This window comes from Rhyacophila brunnea, unplaced genomic scaffold (assembly GCF_057557595.1).
Source record: "Rhyacophila brunnea isolate RB1 unplaced genomic scaffold, BYU_Rbru_1.0 scaffold_8, whole genome shotgun sequence".
Classification (NCBI taxonomy): domain Eukaryota; kingdom Metazoa; phylum Arthropoda; class Insecta; order Trichoptera; family Rhyacophilidae; genus Rhyacophila; species Rhyacophila brunnea.
The window spans coordinates 22,315,476-22,336,555 of record NW_028233350.1 but is presented as its reverse complement, the minus strand read 5'-3'; the positions used below and the strand labels follow the sequence as shown (position 1 = coordinate 22,336,555).

Genomic DNA, 21,080 nt, shown 5'->3' with positions numbered 1-21,080 from the left:
CATGCGCATAATAAGGTTCCTCGTAAAAACACCCAGCTTATATTTACCAGGGTAAGCTTATACAGTTTTTTTTCGTAAACGTGATGTACTTATTACTTATTAGGTACTTACACAAATGAATGTGGTTGAAAAGTTAGTTTGTAGCGTTAAGTTTTAAGCTTAGTTGATCGAGTGGCCATCTTTGCATAAAATGTAAACCCCGGTCGGTCAAAAAAATTCATGTTGTTTTTTTTCATTTACATTTGATCCAGTACAAAGACTCAATGTGTTGGCTGAATGGCTATCATTTATTCCTACTAAAAATCACCTTTACCTATTTTAATAAAGGATATGCAGAAAAAAAAACTTATGTTATTTGTCGGCAAATATCATTCGCTATTTCAATATTGTTTAGTTAGCATTATTGGTAGGTAGATTATTTTAGAATATACATAGTCGTTATTGATCGATATGCCGATAGCGTGCAGCTGATAGTGCAAATCGTGAATTCAGCGCAATCGAAAAAATATTGACTGTTTCATATAAATCCACAAATCCTAATAACGCCATATTTTTTCGCCGAATCTACCTACACTTACATTTTAATATTTGTAGTTAACAGTGATAGACCCATTTATGAGTACGCCACTGCATGCCCATATGGGAAGTCCATTGTTGCACAATACCTACTCCCAACCAAAAGTCAACGTGCGCCACTCTACTCGACCAACACTAATAAAGTTTTTCAATAACTACACGACGAACACAAAAAAGTATTCAACTACATTGAAATACTGATCGGCAGTGGTTGCCATACTTTATTAATTATACGTCCCCCTTTCTAAAATGTGACCGCCTATTATTTTTTCAAATTTATTTGCTAATATTTTGATCATATAATAATACAAATTCACTATAGTTGGGAAGATACATGGAAAAACATATTTATCAATATTGACTTCCACCTTTCATACAAATAATTAAATTCCAAAATCCATAATTGACACACTGATGTGTTCTATTCATTTAATTATACCTAATAATTATTGTAAGGTGTTATTAAACTTTTGCTGTTACTAGTAGCGACATGCCGTGGGGTTATGTATGTTAAACGCAAATACAAATAATGATACAGCAAATAATACATCTTTTGAGTGTAAATTTCGCGGAAAAAAAATTTTTGATCATGGTATTATGTATACCTACTCTAAATATTGGTAGACGTGTATCTAAGAAGCGTAAATAATATTTTTATTGCGTTTATTCCTTCGTTTTTTCAGTTATCACAACAATAAATTATAATATAATAGGTAGGTACCTATATTGAAAAATTACAACAAATGAATAATTGTAAAATTGTATACCTACTATTAGCATATTACAATAATTCATATTTATATTTTATACCTGAGTAAACCGTTTAAAACGACGTCACATAATGGGGACAGGTGCGCACTTAAGATGGGGATGCAGATGGGGCCGAATGAGTCTAAGAAAAATAAAGCGAAGTAGAATACTTTTTAATGAATTTATGTAGGTATCTTTTTTATTATAATCCTGTACCTAGCTAGTATACGGTATGGTAACGTAATGCAATGCTTATGGATACAAGAAAATGAATGAAAACGCTAAACAAATAATATGCATATTACGCAACTATAATGATTATCCGTATTATTTTACTACAGTAAAAAATATTCTTACTTTTTTATTACAGTTTTTTTAATATTCTATTGACTAGATATTTAATTAATTAATCTATGCGTTGATTATAATAATATGTTGATTTATCTTTGTTCAATAATAACGTAATTACTTTTTTCACTTTGGGTCAGTGTTAAGGTTTTATCTGATAACCACAAAAAATATTTTTAAATGAAGCAAATATTCTTCAGTACTTATATTATCTCAATATGCTATCTTCGTTATAATATAATAGAATCATTCAATTTGAAACAGACTTAAATTTATTTACAATACCCTACAATAAAAAAGATTTTAAATGCCAAATTGTGAAATCATGATATTACATACCACAAATTTTAGTGTTTTAGTCAATAGGTCATTCATAATAACATATAACAGCTTAAATAACTATCGACTAAAATTGTTGAATTTAATAAAATAATACGGCTTATTAAATAATGGTATTCTACTAAGTAGGTAAATGTTTTCTCAATTAATAAAATAATATGAAAAACCAGTTGTCAAGGTACAATGTGTGGATGTTTTTCTACACCCGAAACTTAGTTTCAAAGTCGGTAACCTTCATATTCTACCATTCTCAGACAATAAAAAAAAAATCAAGCATACTTAGGACTACAAAATGGAATATTTTTTCTTGCAAATATTATAGAAAAAGTACATAGCTAAATAAAATATCCTTTACGCTGTGTTGTGATTTATATGAAAAACCACCTTTAGAGTAAGTCGTAAAAAAAATAGTGACTGATGAATATAAACCTCTTTGGAATTAACTGCCGGTAAAATATTTAACTAACGATCGAAAATGAATTTGATAATTTATGAATACCTATACATAATGGAAAAGTACTTACAGAATCAGAATTAAGAAATATAGCGAAATAAGTGAAAATGGAGGTTACCGCCTTTGAAACTAATAGTCTCACTTGGAGATTGAAGTGATAGCGCGCCTCAATTTGGGAGCCACTGTTGTAAACAGTAACTAATCGTTCTGAGTTCAGCTGCAGATTGCCGTTCTCGTGCTCCAGTTGGCAGTTCGTAATGCGCGCGGTTTCACGCGAATATAGTACAATATTATTTGTTTATTATTATGTCTCATCCACGTGTGTTGTGTATATGATAACGAGTGCTCGATAACAAACCGGTTGCCATGTTGAGTGAACAATCCTGTGATAGCAAGAGACGGAGCTTTTGAAGCTGTCGTCCGATGATGTGGTTCCGGTACCTCTCCCTGTTTGAAATGTACGCGTTTGACAGTTGTTTTGCTTGTTGCCCCCTTGCTGTGACATAGTGGAATTTGCGACCGCGTGACAGTAATAAAAATATTGCCGTCGCTAGCCAAAATAGAACGACGTTGTATATAAAAATAATTGTTTCAATCGATATACACTTGACTTAGTTGAACGGCGGCATGTGCATGGTTTGGAGTATTGAGTTTGTCATTAAATGCTTGCTTTGCAGTGAATACTTTGTGATACCTCTCGATGACAGATGACAGAGGTTCCAGTGTGTTTTTTTTATTATTTATTTACAAGACAGTAGCTACTGTGTGCCAACCAGCTGACAAAAGTTTTAAATTAAGCCAGCCCGATGCGGCTGTATCCAGATAATGAGTACGTGTGATAATAGTATGATACTGTGTTTATTTTATTTAGCATGTAGTGCATTTTGATAAGCAATACTGTATTGTTTTAAAGTTATAAGCATCTTGAAAACCTATGGTCCACAATTGAATCAATATATTGTATGATTAGTGACGCCACTGCAATTGGCCTCAGATTTCATCCCCGATACAAGCAAAAGATGAACGTTTCATAATATGACTTTTTACTCTAGTAAATGGACAATGGTTACTTTTAAAAATAACATTCAATTATCTTTATTATAATAAGATGTAGATATATCCAGATAATCTATTGAATATTGGATAAACAAAAATACCTACCTATATATTTTTAACTAGTAGAAATTTTGTGCTTGTCTATTGGATAATGATAATATTAAACTAATAAGTAATAACGTGATAACTTTCTATGTACCCAGTTATGTATTTAGTAAAATTTAAAGGCTTCTATTTTTCATAAAACTAACTGCTTTTTTATCGTGTATTATTAGTAATTTCATATCATAAACCCTTACCAATAGTACGGTTCACAAATATATTAGGTATCCAATAGTCCAGGGACGCGCTAAGGGTGTTTGCTGCCCCTCCAAGATAAAATATTTTTTTTAGTCATCAAAATATTTAATCATATTATTTTATCTATTAAATAATAATATAGCATTCTGAATTATAATGCAAATCGACTTGGAACGATCAATATATTGTGGCGATAGAGCAGTTTTTTTAGCACATTTTTAAAATAAACTTTAATTGAAATGCAGGCAACTTTTTTTACTCTCCGTGAAAGAAGCTCGTGAGACAAATGATTTTTTCTTCAAATATTATACCTTTATGACTCAGCTATTTTTTTGGTGACTGGTTCTTAGAATTTTGTCCACTCCTGAAATCCTGCCACCCGTGTGCTTTGTACCTTTAACTCTCCCATAACAAACGACAAAATAAAGCAATATTAAATTAGATGGTTATTTATACAATACGATGAGTACATTCATACTTACATAAAACACACAATGAAATAGTCCAGTACTAATAATTATAGTTTGGTCAAGATAAGTGTAAAAATACGATATCAATAATACGTGCAGGTAATATTGAATACCTATAAGGCAGGCAACACTAATTATTGTCTTTGTATTGTCACTAAATATCAGATTCATTTTAGAGAATTTATATGTATGCTACTTTCGCATAAAATATCGTTAGGTACATTCATATTGCAATCTAAGCACCAGACAAACTAAAACCCTAGTTGCATAATCTATAGGTACTTACACCACGCCGTAAAAAGTCAGATAGCTAAATCAGACATGGTATCCCTGTCTTTTGATGTAGGTAATATCTGCAAATCTCTTAATCACGTAGTTTAACTATAAATACTGTCATTTGATGATTTTTTCGTAGGTAGTTTATGGCATTATCAGAACACTGCAGATCAAAAATTTAAGTCGTTAAAAATATTGACATTTGCTACCACAACACCAAATTCTAATGCCCATTGCTCGAGAGACATGGTAAAACGAGACAGAATGTATATTTCAGCTAACTATATAATGCTATCCTAATTCGGATCAAGTATAATAGTGCTTTTTTATTATGTTATACCTACACAGCGAAAACAGTTTAATACCTTAAAGGATATACCTATCTAAGAGGCCATCCGTGGACTGAAACCGTACGCGGTTTAGATCCGTTTGCCATACTAAACTTATGATTTTTGTTCATGAAAATATATTTTCACTAAATTTGTAAGTGTAAGTGTAAGTGTATGGTATAAACGGATACGATCAGATGCTTATAATATAGTTCGTGAAAATATATTTCCATGAACAGAAAAGACAAGCTTAGTATATAGCACACGGTTCTAAACCGTATACGGTTTCAGTCCATGGATGGCCTATAAATCTACTTTATTGGTGAATTCTGGTATTACGTTTAATTTTCGACATAGCTCATAAATATTTGTACGTATTTAACATTTAGTTAGATACGTAATGATTATAAATGCTTTCCGTTATAACAAAGATAAATATTGATAGGTAATAGGTACTAAACTGCGGTTAACATTATTGCGGTTATCTCGAAAGATAATATTAAATGTCCGTAGTTTCGGTAAGATAAAGAACAATATTATCTAGGTACGTACTTACCTGTTGATTCACCAGATTCAAAACTTCTGTTTACTTAGGACACTTAGGTCGATATGATAAGAGAATGCCTAATCAAGCAAACTGCATATTATTTTGTTTGAAGTTTGTAATCCTTATGGTATGTATTAATTATTCATTGTATGAATATATTCTTATATTTTAACATCAATAAATAAAGTATTTTAATATTTTGTTAGTATATAAAATCTGACCGGCGACCTATTTATGATATTTGTGTAGGTAAAAATAAAACATTTCGTGATAGTATACTTACTATTCCTTTGACAATCCTACATTTCTAATTAAATTATTATTTAATACTGAATATACACAGTATAAATTCTAATGGATTTAAGTTTTGTACTATTTCATTTGAGTGGAATCAATTGTACTAAACTTAAATCCATTAGAATTTAAATTCAAATTCCATCAAGTACCTTCCGTCGATAGTATTAATACTACACAGTACCTATACTTTGGAAACGTAACTGAAAGATGTGAATTCGAATCCCAGCCGTTCCAACTTTTTGTAGGTAACCTTTCTAATAGATTTATTTCTGAAGGTTTTTTCAATTTTCCATTTTAACCCTTTTAATACTAGGCAACGATATATCGTTGTTCACAAAACCGGCTAAAAATACTAACCACGATCGTTGGTGACTACTGACGACACAATAGTTTAAATAGTAAATTATTTTGGCAACTTCATACTTCGCTAGCTACGAGTATAATCAAATTGATTTTTATTAAGTATCTATGTTTGTTTTACAAATTTAATTACTTTTTTTATCAGGATCATTTTCAAGTTAGATGGCTTATTTATTGATTAAAAGAAAATCCATGTATGTACATACATCGTGTTAAAACTTCTAATTGTCATTAAAATGATACAATTAATTACGTGCATATAATAGGCCATTAGTAATTAGTAAGTAAAATTACTATTTAACACGTATTTAAAAAATATTGACTTATTCCTATTTAAGTACCTAACATTTAGAAAATAATAATATAATATCATATTATTAAGAGCATACTTCAGTGAAACGGCAAATAATTTTCAACTATAGGTGCGACGAAATTTTGGACTCGCTGCCAATCGGAGAGCGAAAGTAGGGCTGTGAACACGTCAATTTGTTTTGTGATGGCGTCGGGGGAATTAATTCTTAAATCGTGTAAAGATGACTAACAAACGTTACCCATTTACTCTAAAAAGAAAATATGTCAATGGATATTTTATTATTATTACCAATAGAACAATAAAAATAACATTAAATGGACGCATGTTGAATTTTTATGACAAATAATGTTTTGTTCTGCACGCGTCGTTTGCACAATCTTTGCGTCGCGTAGTCACGATCGTTTTAGACCGTGCCCCAGCTGAAGTATAGCCTCAAACGTGGGCGATGTTATTCGAAGTCGGAATATGTATAGTATAATGCTATAAAAATTAAAGAACAATTTTATTTATTAGGACCTAAAATCTTAAAAATAATTTCAGCTTGAGAAATTATGCATTAACCTTGTTTCTATTTACCGCACATTTAGAAAATATAACAGTAAATGTGGGCGATGTTATACCAAGTAGGAATACGTATATTATAATTTATAATGCTATCAAAATGAAAGAACAATTTTATTCATTATGACTTAAAATAGGTATATTAAAAATAATTTCAGCTTGACTTCAGTCAAAAATAATTGTACTATAATCGTACTTTAAAAGCAATGCGAAAAGTAATGTGCATAGGTTTTCTTATCATTAGGCAACTAAAAATTTTATCTACATAATCAACATTATCACTTATCAGCCATAAATCTATATAATTTATAATCTATGAGTAGGTATACCTGCTTATTAATACTACCTACGGTAACGACTTCCAGTTATTGGTTGGAAAATGACGCTGTGCGGCTGTTTAGTCATTTAGATTTTCTATTGATATTTTTCACTGTGATCAACTACTACTTCGCCCGAGACATGGAATATTAGTGAGTAAAGCACTTTACCATAACGCTTGTCTTTCCTGGATCATTCGTGCAGAAATATTGCATTAAAAAAGATAATTTCATGGCCGACTGCTCCGAATTACCTTCGCTAGTTGTAGTGAAATGTGTTATCGAAGTTACCATTTATGTCAATATTTGACTTTTATTGGCAAAACATGCTTCAAGTAAGTATATGTGCAAACAATATTATATATATATACTGGTTTGAACAACTGTTAATATTTGTGACGTTTGGTCGTATGGAATTTATCATGACACTAATATTTTGTAAAATAAAAATTTATGTGACAAATCTTGAAATTGTATTAATTAATAAGAATGCAAAAAAAACCGTTTCCAAAATTTTACGATAAAATTAGATAAATGTAAAATATTAGTACATATTGGTACATATGACAATTTTAGAGCATAACAAAAACAACAATGAATTTCATCACCTTGGCAACGGAATCAACTTGATATCACGTGATATATTTATATCAATAAAAGACTGACATCTAATTATTTTAAATGAAACCAACGTAACTAGGTATATATTATTTTGGTATGTATACAGTAACAGTATTTGAGTCCAAGTCTGCTGATTTTATGTTATCCATCTATTTATGGATCGGTGACTTAACACAGCATCTGCCCTAATGAATATCTATATTTCCACATGCTTACATAATGTTTTATGAATTTTACATTGCACACACTGACAACTATAATAAGGCAGTGTCTGCCAAACTGTGCGCTCCAGGTGTGTCATGAAAGAAGACGTCTGTAAACCTGTCCGTATTGTGTATGATAATATTTATTTAAGAGGGTCACCTCGTACCTACGCGATGGTAACGAGCGATGGCGTAGGTCAGGGATCGCGAACCTTTTTACGTACGCGTGCCAAATTTTCCCAAATAATATTTTTCGACTGTCTGACGTGCCAAGCAGTTTCTCATGGCGAAAAAAAAGTTTTTGAAAGTTTTCTAAAACAATAGTTTATAAGAATTCCATTGAAAAAGTTTAAAAATTACAATTGAGTTCTTGATATTCTATCTTTCACCGTTTTTCTAGCCGAATGCATAACTTTTATTGTTTGATTTTTTCCCCTTGTTTTCAAAATTCTCAAAGAGATCATGGAAGCATTCAAAATACTCTTCTTTCATATTATTATATTCTCCATCACTGAACGGTTTTCCATTTTTAGAGATTATGTTTGGGGCAAAATAACGAGCAGTTATTATATTTGAATGACTGCCGATAATTAATTTCGTAAAGTTTGTTGATTGGATATTTTTATTTTTAATTGTCCGATCCTAGGGACCGACCAATCCAATTGTATATTTACATTAAAGGTAATGATTATTCTTGAATAGGATTCGCCTGCTATTTTTTATACAATGCGATTTGTCATTAATGCACAAATTTCGTCGTTTCCGTTCGCGCATCGATTGGTAAACATAATATGAAAAACCGAAGATAATACATATGACTATGACGTCATATTTTTTTTAAATACATATAAAATTCTAATTTCTTTTCTCTTCAAAATGAAACATTCGCGTGCCATGCAAAATCATCTCGCGTGCTACTAGTGGCACGCGTGCCATAGGTTCGTCATCCCTGGCGTCTACCTACGCCAGGGATGCTACCTCAAACAAATTTATAATTTTATCAGACACTCAGAAGTGCAGAATACAGCAGAAAACATATTATATAAACATATATAAAGCATATTTTTTGAAGTATTTTCCGTCAATTTGTTTTCAAATTGATTAGGTACACAACTGAAATAATTAACAAGCGGAGGAAAATTTAATAGACTTGAAAAATCGTCCTGTGCACAAAGCCTCATTTTATGACTTGGAGTGGTGAGCATTTTGAATTTCGCTTTGGAGTCAATATCCTCGATTAGCTGTTGGACTATTAGAGCGTTTCTCAACACTAATGCAAACGCAATTAAAAATGACGGGAATGATTAAAGATGGTAGATGAGGAGTTACATATTCTTATCTGGTTATCTAATTTAGAGAGAAGTCAATTGAACGCTTTCACTAATAAAATTATTATCCTACCTACCTATATAGATATTACCTGTATATTATTATGTTGATAAAACAATATTATTTTTTGTCATCTCTATTAAGATTTTGGTTTTTTATTCACATTAATAAAGTTCGTCATGAATCGAATTTCCCTCCCCCAGTGTGTCAGATAAAAATTTTGGTAGAAACTGCTATACGACCATAGTCTCAAGTTTTAATTTAATTTTTTTCATCATGATTCATGACAATAAGAATGTCATTGTCTTATGATAGCTGATATAACCATATCACTCCTAAAACGCTCTAAATTACTCACATCTGGGTAAAGAACATTTTTTTTTCATATCGTATTGTATACGTATTGCAACAACAATTAATGTACAGCTGTAGATACAGCTTGTAGGATAGTTGAAACTCAACCGAATGTGGCGTGGTCATCAGATTATTTGATCGTTTGATTAAAAAAAATGAAATCCAATTTTTTCATTTTAATTTCACATGGCGATTTCCCTGAATATTTAAATTTGCAGTTTCTATGATCGTAATTGCGTAAATATGCGCACATTCATACAATTTAATATGTACTTACACAAATAGTGCACATATTAAAAAGGTATAGTTACACACTTCTTTTGTTGTATTTTTAGTTTTATATTTTACACATGTGTAATTGATAATAATCGCTGTCATGTCATTCAACAATGGTGTGCTTATTATGTTAATTCACGCAGATTTCTACCAAGCAGATGCCATGTTATTTCATGGCTACAAGGTTACATTGGTACTGGGCATACATCATCATTAATCATGATTCATACACCCAGTAGATCTCAGGTCAGCTTTACAAGCATCGCGTTTTATAAGTAAGTCCAATTTAAAAGTCAAGGTGATCTTTACAAACTATTAATTCGAAATAGGACAAAATAATTGTGCAATTATGTTACAATACTAAGGCGCTATTTTGCTATTTGTACATGTACACAGGGCTCGCAATCCCGTGAACCCAGAGTTTCGTTCGATATATTGATCTCGATTTTACGAGATTGAAAACGTTATAGTCTCAGGATTTTGAGATTATATTTTACATAAAATAACATATTTTTCAGCATTTAAAAGCATAAGAAAACGGTTATTTTCTAAATAAAACAATAATAATAATGTAAGTAAGTACTTATTTTGAAATTTGTGGCGGATTTTTTTCTCATTTCTATATTAAGTTTTTGAAGTTATACTTCTTTAGGCGCGTTTGGGAAATCAGATCAGAGTGTATTTTTGGCGTGTGACATAACACATAATTTATTTTTACACAGAAAAAAAACGCACTCGATTGGATTCGAACCACCGATTGTTCGGTTATCAGCCGAATGCACTACCTTTACGCCACAGTATGATACTGCAATCGTGACGATTATACAGTATAATATTGTAGTTTAGAATTGTTCCGTTGCCTAGGCAGCGAATTTATTATAGGCGGCCATTTGCAATTCCTGACGTAAACAAACGATTAAACGTCAGAGTGACAGTTGGTACATTAAAATAAAAACAACGAGAAACCATTATAAAATTTAGTAATATATAAGTTAAAGTGTATAGAAATAAACCAACGGCGTTCCAATAAGCGGTCCTTTTCTTGAGTGTGTAATTTAACAAGATAATTAAGAGCTCGTCAAATAATCTAGTGTATCACAAGTTTTGTTTTTGTTTTGTTACGCCAAAAAAGTATAACTTCTAACGCGCGTACATAAGTAGCAAAAATAGCAAAATCTTAATATTCTTGAATCAAGACCGAAAATATTAATATTAAAATCCCGACTTCAAAATTCATTCAATATTGTAATCCCTAGATGTACCTATCCAATATGGTCGAGTCATGGTCAGCTGATTTGTTTAGTGATTTATAATGACAATGAAAAGTACCTAGGTACCGAAGTATTTTGACTTTAACAAACTAACGTAAATGTATAATAATATTACCTAACACAGTATCTAACCAATCTAATAATTGAACTTCTTTCAGTTTTTTTGGATAGCCTCTCATTTTTAGCAGTTTGCCTGATTATTAAAGGTGAATTGAATTTGGTTGGCCTAGATTAGGTATATCAAGGATTTTTCATCGTAAACAAATATATTTCGCTTGATTAAGGAAGTGGAACACTAAAATTCCATATAAGAGAATGATGAATGAAATTTTAATACTGTTGTACCTGCTTACTGCAATATACATACCTAAGTATCAGTGGCGTGCAGCGATTTTGGATTGTGGGTATGCTGTTACTAATGTTACTATTTGCTACTATGTTGTCACTTGGTTTTACGCACCATGTAAATAAATTTACGATATTTATAAGTAGAAGATAAGCAAAGAGTGCGGCAAAACCACAATCGAAAAATCAGAATTCTTCCAAGATAATCCTAACAAATACGGAATGGTTGGCAATCCCAAGTTAAATACAATATCTACAACTTTTTGATGTAATGAGTTATATTATCATTAATTAAACTTATATGAAAATCAAAATCAACACGTCATGTACCTACCACTATGATGACTGATTAATCACTTACGAACATTTATAATAGTGATCGGTAACCGGCGATCTTCGGGCCGTATGCGTCATTAACATGTTTTTTTTAACTCTTTTAATGTAGATAATATCAATGACATATTATCAAACCGATCGAAAATTGTGACTGGCCGTCGTAATGTGCGGAGGCTCTTACAGTAGATATCAACTTATAGACAATTTAGGGCGAAAAACATGTACAAATGTCACACCTTGCAAGGATACTGTATTTTGTTTTTACTCAGTAATATTTTTTCATCCGGTTTCATTTTTATCATTATTATGTTTGTTATATCTCATACTTTTATATATTATTTTTAAAGATTGAAACAAAAAACTGATAAGTATTTTTACACACTTGCTGTTCTGATAATAAAACTAAAAGTTTAATGTGTCCCATAAGACTCAAAAGTTTGCTGAGCCCTGATTTATAACATAATAAAAACTTCAAAATAAAGTCATTATTCAAGGCGGATGTATTTTACTACGTTTTTATCAGCTCGTATTCTTGTTTGTCCAGTACAAATTTTTTCTTGTGTGTCCAGTCCTAGCAACTAAATTATTAATATATGCGTGCGTTACTATGGAAATCAATATGAAATGTCAAATGACATTTCAGTATTTTACATTTATTCAGTATTTCTATCAAGTACAAAAAAAGTATTTATTAATACATATAATTGTCAAGTTCACAAGTGGGTGTCACTAGCGCCGTGTGCGAAATATCGGTCATTGGTCAGTTTATGAGTTCCATCAGCAACTAGTTCGTCGGATTTTAGTTTCTCTATGAGCGAAAGGCCTTACAAGTCCATAAATGTTATGTCGTACAAACCGTGGAGGAAAAGCATTCTTATTCGTGTTATCAAAGTGGCAACCTATGTTATGGGTACTATCATTAGTCATTACACTCATTACATAGCTATTGTATAGTACCTTACATTTATTTATTAATTATTATTTTATACAAGCTGACCCGGCAAACGTTGTTCTGCCATATAAATTATTTCTAGTGAATATTTTAGTTGTTAAATAAAAATTAACGAATGTATCGTAAGTGTGTGGGGATGGGATCTATGACAGAAAGAGGAATAGAGCGCTGTAGACGATGACCGCCGATAAAAACAAAAAAACATCAACCATTCATTTTCTCAATTCAAAATGAGTAATGATGTTCATAATGAATGAATTACCTGTGACAGGATCTCGTTGTTTAATGTTGATGCAATATCCGTCTTGTCCCTTCCAGAAAATTAGCGGATATTGGAGAGCGTCCTATGAACGGTGTGTGTCAGCGATGAACTCCAGATTATTGTTTCTTCTTCGAATCACGATTTCTCACGTCGATGTGCGGTCGCCAACCATGATTCCAGCAATGTCGTCAACAACAGTCGCATTGAATCGACGTACGTGCTTTCCAGCTGGTGTTTTATCAGGATTGATGACAAAAGCGTGATTGTCACTTTGCAATTCGTGCATGTGTGCTTTGAAAAATTTCAAAAATTCATTGTGCCCATTCAACAGGGCGTCCAGTTTGCCGACGATGCGCCCGGCATTAGGCAAATTGAGGCTATTGTAGCCGCAACGTGCATCCACATGATTGATGTCCTCACGGCCGCGCCCATGAAGTAGATTTGTAAAAATGTATGTGGTTCGTTTGGCATTGGCAGCAATGAGCCTACTTTGTGGTATACTTGGCCTTTGATTTTGAACGTAAATTGGAATTGTTGACCATTTGCCGCAGTATTGTGAACTATTTCTGTTGCTCCGGACGAAGTCATTTGGAAGCATGAATTGAATGTGCGAATGGACTTCAGGAACAGGTTTGAATCTGGAACCGTGCCGATGAGCAAGCCGTTCAATGGTTCTGGTGGTATCTCAATTTCTGGTAGTTGCACTTTTCCTGATGCGCAACACATCCCGGCTGACTCATGTTTGAATTTGAGCGCATGACAATGGGGACATTCTTTGTCCATAGCACCAATCAGCACTTTCGGATGAGCGGAATATTCAATATCTGGCTCGTACTCGAATGCGAGACGAAGGAACGAAGCGAATGTAAATGTTCGATGTACTTGTTGGCGTTGTCGGTCATTTGCTCTGCGTGTGTTAACTACGAACCGGCGCGCTTGGCTCCGTTTCAATTGTCGTTGTTGATTTCGTTCAGCGCGTGCCTCTTGTGATTGAGATGCATGCAATTGCGACATGCTTACACGCACGTTTTTGTTATCTTGTTGGATTTGTTCGTCTGTTCTTTCTGCTCTACTATTTCGCATGTTTGTTGCTTTATGAGTTCGACGGCACAAATGGCCCCCCTTGCGTCTTGCTGGCATTGTGCACTGTAATACACGCACATAAAAATAGATAAATTAAAATAAATCGTACAAAATTTTGCAAGCACTGCGTTGTGATATTCCGAATGAAATGTCAAAATGACGCGACACTTCTCTTAAATTCTTCTTGGACGTAGCGCCATCTGTCATTCAACAACATAAATAATTTCGTTCTGTTGGAAATACGAACGACGGTTAAATTTTTTCATACAAAAATAATAAAATCGCGATTAACAAATGGGAGGGTAGGGGTAGGAGAGTGAAAATTTGGAATTATGAGTATTTTTTTATGCCAAATAATAAAAAAATACATAAAAAAAATTGTCAAAAAAATAAAAGAAAATTTTTCTGGATAGAGATACCCTAATCACCTAGCGGTATGAAATATACTTGTTGACCTATTCTCATACCTAACAAATATAGATAAAAAAAATCATAAAAATCGGTCGAGCCATTTCAGAGGAGTTTGACCACAAACATCGTGACACGAGATTTTTATATATATAGAGATATAGCACATACATTACTAACTTAACTAAGACTAGTAGGTACTTACTAGTTTCGTCTACTCAGATTGACATTTAATAATTAATTTATAAGTAAGTAAGTATACAATGTAAGTACAGATTTTACGTACGGTCAATTATACAAAAAAATATAATAAAATTATAAAACCTTTTAATTCACCTAGTCTTACAAAGTCCATTTCAAAAATTAGGTGTATGTCGTGTGAATGGTTGCTTGAAAAAGGACACTTCTTTGGAAGGGTATTTAAGGACAAATGTGGCGTTTTGTGTAAGAAAAATCATTGCTAGGTACAGTTAAACTATTTAATATAAAAACAATGTATGGTTATTGGGAAAATAATGCATGGATATCTACTTATACACAAAATTATTTTCTGCTTTGATTTCACGAAGCTTGAAACTTTTCATTTCAATAATACCGTGGCGTAAAAATAAACGGTGTATTTGCCGAGTGTCGTGACGTTATTCTTGTTGATGATACCACCTCCACATCTCGGTGGTCACATTTTATTGTAATGCAAATTGACGCAAATATTCAATGTATAATGGCACTATACTCTCCGGAGCCAAATCTGGAAGGTACAAGTATTAGAATTGTATACTAATTAATATTGACCCAATTTCCTGTCAGATTTAGTGATGATGAGTACTTAGATTTATCTATCTCTATCATATCCGGTGCTAATATATTTAATAATAAAAATACGTTTACTACTGATTGTATTTGCGTTATAAATACATACTCTGCCAATTAATATGAAATATAATGAATTGACTTGCAGTGACGTATTTTGCAATAAAAATTCGTTTTTATTTTCAATAACGTTTAGCAGTTACAATGTACCTACATCCAACGTTTATAATACAATAAGTACATATACATATAAGTATTATTTATAGTTCCCTATAATTTTAGATTACATGCATGGTCGGCGTATAAGTTGATTGAAAAAAGGGTACCTAACTATTATTATAAATTCAGGTATGTCATTAATTACGATGACTGGAAGATTAGTGTGAATTTTTTTACCGTAATGAAAAAATAGCACCATGATCTGTTCAGCATTACATCTAAATCTCTCTCTTATTTCTACCATCAAACTTCATTCATATCTGTTACCATATTAATGGTTCCGCAACCCGATTGAAATCTTTTAACTCTGATTTGCATACAAGCTCGTAGAGCTGCTTTATCGCCACATGCTTGAATGATTTCCTAAAACGTAATTTTAGTGCTTAACCGTCGATATGAAAATGTTCAGGAAATTTAAATTAAATACAATTCAACATAATAATCATAATAGAATATTTTTTTTGTATCTGATGTAAGTACTATTGTATGGTTAAAAGAGTAGTATTATCGGTTACAATACAATACAATACCCGTTGATATTTTTTTTTTGCAATATTCACTTAAGTACCACTGATAATAATTTCTACATTTTGCCTCGTTTCAGTCTGAGTCATCATGTACAGGCATCTTTAAAAATACGTTGTACCTATGTACTATTATTAGCTAATTGATAAATCACTAGGTATTTAGATTATTTAGAATGATCACAAGTAACCAACCATATTGACCAAAAAAGTACGAGGGATTCTTCTATCGAGCGTGATTAGCCCCGTATTTCCCAAATAACAAGTCGTCGCTATAGGATTTGTTTCCCGAATATCCATTTTTGTCGAAATCGACATTTTAATACAGTTCAATTTCTTTTATCGAACTCTACCGAAATCATTTATAAAAACAATATATTTTTATCTAGGAACAGAGATATTTTTTTGAAAAACCCGAATACGCCATGTTAAGTTACAATTACTCCGTGTTGTTCTCCCGAATGTCCAACTATTCGTACCTGAATATCCAAGTTAATTTCGGTCGAAATAAATCTCTGGCTGAGTTTTTATTTGCCGAATATGACTTTTAGCCAATCAAACCGCGCTGACGCCGTGCATCTCGCTCCCACATTCACGCTGTCCAGCTCTAAAACAATCACGCCCACTTTCATATTTTTCGGCCGTCCGGAATGCTCTTTCAAATTTCGTGTTATTGATATTGTTTTTAAAGTTACTATTGTTTTAATAGTGAATTCATCAAATTTGAAGAGATCATTTATAGCTGATACATCACCAGTTCGTCCTGAACTTATAGTAAAGTTATGGAAGTGAGTATTTTAACCTAAATAACTGCATTTTGTTTTGATAAATGACACAAAATCCCAACGGTTATATGAATTCTACAGTGTGACCCGGCAACTACTATGACGTAAAAAATAATTATTATTTCAAATTATTATTAATTAAACATTGTTTGTCTTTATTTTACTTTTAATCTAGGTATTTCTATGCTATTATTTATTTTTGAATGCACTGATAGTTAATTTAATTTAATATGTATGTTAGTAACTATTTATTTGGTAAATATTATATACTTAGGATATTGGTACCTACCTAATATTAGCAGCCAATGGTAATTAATTTATAGATGCTAATATTTTGTATTGTCATTCCAATAGTAAATATATAATATTTATTTGGTGGTTTGTAATAAGTTTAATTGTTAATTATAGAAATATATAGATATAATAATATACATAGTTTTTTTTTTTTTTGGAAAAAGTATTAATATAAAATTGTTAGCAAGTACGAGTAAGTACCATCATAAAATATTGGAGAAATCCGTGACGTCGGTTAGCAATTGAAGTAGTAGATACCTACTTTTATTTAATAAACCAAAACCGATCGCCGATAGTCGCTTGATTTTGAAGAATACTGATGAGCAGGTATTAAAAGGCCAATAGTTAAAGTTTGTCGTCATAAGTATGTCACCTCGTAGCATAGTGGATAATTTGTGGACTGGGTCGTAAACCCAGAAGATGCAGGGACGATTCCTGCCGGGTGTCTTACTTTTTTCAAAAAGATTTTTTCTATTGGTTATAATATATTTTCTCAGAAGTGATTTTAAAAATTATGTATGTTCAATAATTAGAATGGTACATTCTTAAATCTTGTGAATTATTCGTTGAATAAAAAAAAAAGATTACTAAAAACTATTTTATTACTTATTACGAAAAAAACCGAAAAAAGCGAATGCCGCATGTTATTATTACCTACGAACTTGGGTTATTACGATCATTAGGTATTTAAATAGTAAAAGTAATCATTAACAATTATCGTGTAAATAAATATAACATTTGAGGTGCGTACTTTTTGACCACTCAGTAATCCGTGGGCCGTGCAGCAATACGCTACGGTCTTAAGTCCCGAACGTCCTTGTTTTGTCCCGAATATCCATTATTCTGAGGAAGCGCTAAAAATTTCCCGAATATCCACAACGAGTACTTGTAAATAAAACGTTTTTTCTGTGCATTTACTGATTTATACCAGTATATTATTCTTGGAATCTATTCTTAGATAATGTTGCAATCATACAGTGTAGAAAAAATGATTGATACATCTACTGATATTTCATAATACGACAATGAAATTTGTTTTTCGTCTCCTGAAAAATTGACATTTGGTCTATTCGGGAAACAAATCCTATAGCGACGAAGTGCAAAGTCACTAGCAATATGATTGTATGTTTATTTGTTGATTTTATTCGGAAAAAAATACACATAAATTGTGTATTTTTAATTATTCTTAAGCAGCAAAAAGTAAAAGCATAGGTATAAAGATAAATAAATAAAAACGTACCAGTGAAGTTTCCACGTAGATATAGAGTGATTCATTTGATACAGTTAATATGAAAAGATCACAAATAAAAAAATAGCATGTGTGCGAAAAGAGAATAACAATTATTATTATTATTGAATAATATGTAGTTTTTATAATTATATCAATCACTCACATTTTTCGTTTATATAATTATGTAGGTATGTATTAGGCTAAATTACTTAATGTTAGAAGTATGTATTAATATTATTTAAAAAAATCATGTGGGTACTAACAAATGTTGCCAAATTTATTTAAAAAAAAAACACAACTAACCAGTATTAAAAATGGCGCACTTCGGTGAGATTAGCTAGACAAATCGTCTTAATTAATTCCCACTAAGGAATAAGTGTACCTACTTACGTACTAATTGCCTACATAATGTAAATAGTCACCACTAAATATTCAAAAAGTTATCCACTTAATTGCATAACACAAAAACTTTTTCACAGACAATTATTTATTCTAGGCCAACTCGCATATTTTCCCCAGTCAATAATTATGAAAGAACTATCCATAATTTATTTTTAATATACTTATTAAGCTAGTTTGTACCAGCTTAGCTTTACTTTGTTGCCTACTTTAAAATTTTCCGTGACCTTATTTTTGTAAATGGCTGTTATTTGATCGCGAATTTCGTTTATATCCAAAAATGTTTTCTTACTCCTAAAAAGAAAGCTCTAAGTATTTTGGTATTTTTAAACTTTTATTCTGTGGGCTCCGATTTCTCCTGTCAATTTATCTGTTTTCCACCTTCTAAAGGTGAACAGGTTTTATATCTTTACCAAAGAATTTTACGCTTTTATCTTATTTGTTTTTGTATTTATTTTAAAGGTAAGCTACAACATATTTCAAATGCTTGGAATATCAACATCAGGTACATACTGCGTATAAATTTTGTTTTTCGTATTCATATATAAAATATTTTCATATTTAATTGATGTCATATTCATAAAAGAGTATTAAATTTTTTACGATATTAAAATCTCGTGAATTTTATTCTATACTGTACAAAGAATCTATTTTCAGCTTCAGGAGAATTTTGAATTGTGTTTGCAAGAAATATTACAAAAGAAATCTTAGGTACGTTTCATCAATTCATCAATCATCAATTTTGAAATATATTACTTTCATTCCTTCTAATATCCGACATGACATATTAATATGAAGAAATTATTTTTAATATGTCTGATGTGCGTACCTAGGTATATATTTGTATTTACAACAAAATGAAAATATGTAAGGAAACACGTAAAAGTCTTGAATTAAGACATCTTTTAAATTATTATAAAAAAATAATGGACTACCTATACTTTGAAAAAGATAAAAAAGGGTTTATGTAGAATATAGTGTTAAAAACGATTCAATTTCATTTCAATTCAATCACAATTATAATGGAAAAGAGAAGTTTTTACATTAATTAGCTAACTTGGAATATATTATTATTCCCTTATGCTAAAGTTAATATTAATCCACGGACTCAAGACTCGCAAGAGTATAATTTAGTTTACCTCGGGATTATATTTATTCTTGGAAAATCATTGCACATAAATTTATTTAAATATTATTTTAGTATAATCTACTTTATAAACTAACTGATAATATTACTTAGAAAAACCAAGTCAATTTTTTTGTATTTAAAATTTCTTAGAAAGGAATGTAAATTTATCTTTCAACGTTAGTAGATATTATGCAGATCGATTATTCAAGTTATATCTAGGCATTTGTTTTAATATTATTTGTACAATATAATTGAATCTTATTAGGTGATCAACCATATTATTATGTCAATGAAACCATAACTTATCGTAGTGTTCGAGTTTTTCCGTTAGGTTTCTATTGAAAATAACAACGTGCATTATCATAATAACATAATTACACGTCATCTTGGAAACTATCCGAAATTAGTCTTTATGGTGAAAGTAAGACGCATGTGTTCGATATATTTTGTTGTTCATAATATGTTCTAAATTAACCAAAAAAATTACTCAAATACATAATTTTGAAAAGAAACCTCAGAAACATACATTTTATAAAATCCAAGTAAATATCTTGTACCGAGTGGGATTTGAACATATATAGATACTTAATAACTGCGTTATCTGAGATTTTTCTCTCCGAACAAAATTAACTTCTTTCTTTGTTTCATTGAGTGTTAGTGTTTAGTACTTATCTTAGATAACGTATAACGATTTCCATGTATACTTTGAACCTGGTGTTGTATCAACAATGGGAAGATAAGGGACCATACCATAGATAGACTATTGAGATCCTCTTCATGTTTGGTCTGGCTCAACGGCCTGGTACGGATGGTTCTGGAAAGTGTCAGATTTGTATGAATCTTCTTCAAGTCAACCGGATTCTGGAGGATAATACTAATATGCACCTAAAAACATTTGGCGGAACTACTCTATGCTGCCTTGCTTTGGGAAGCCACAAGAATATTGCTAAACGATA

At 31.3% G+C, this 21,080-nt stretch overlaps 1 protein-coding gene and 1 long non-coding RNA gene across 6 annotated transcripts in view; both read left to right on the top strand.

Moving 5' to 3' along the window:
• Positions 1 to 2,667: 2,667 nt before the first annotated feature.
• The window catches only part of rdgA (retinal degeneration A), a 243,091-nt gene continuing 224,678 nt past the window's right edge, over positions 2,668 to 21,080 (top strand). For 2 of the 5 annotated variants that reach the window (XM_085959204.1, XM_085959202.1), the window contains exon 1: positions 2,707 to 3,296. In XM_085959204.1, coding sequence (XP_085815330.1) covers positions 3,274 to 3,296 — 23 coding nt within the window. In that variant the 5' untranslated portion in view covers positions 2,707 to 3,273. Of the gene's footprint in view, positions 3,312 to 21,080 lie in introns of all 5 variants that reach the window. The other 3 variants (XM_085959206.1, XM_085959205.1, XM_085959201.1) reach the window with 2 other exon arrangements.
• On the top strand, positions 15,234 to 18,879 carry LOC147064042 (uncharacterized). The gene is made up of 3 exons (XR_015072019.1): positions 15,234 to 15,923; positions 15,973 to 16,554; positions 18,464 to 18,879. It is a non-coding gene; the product is annotated as an uncharacterized LOC147064042 (long non-coding RNA).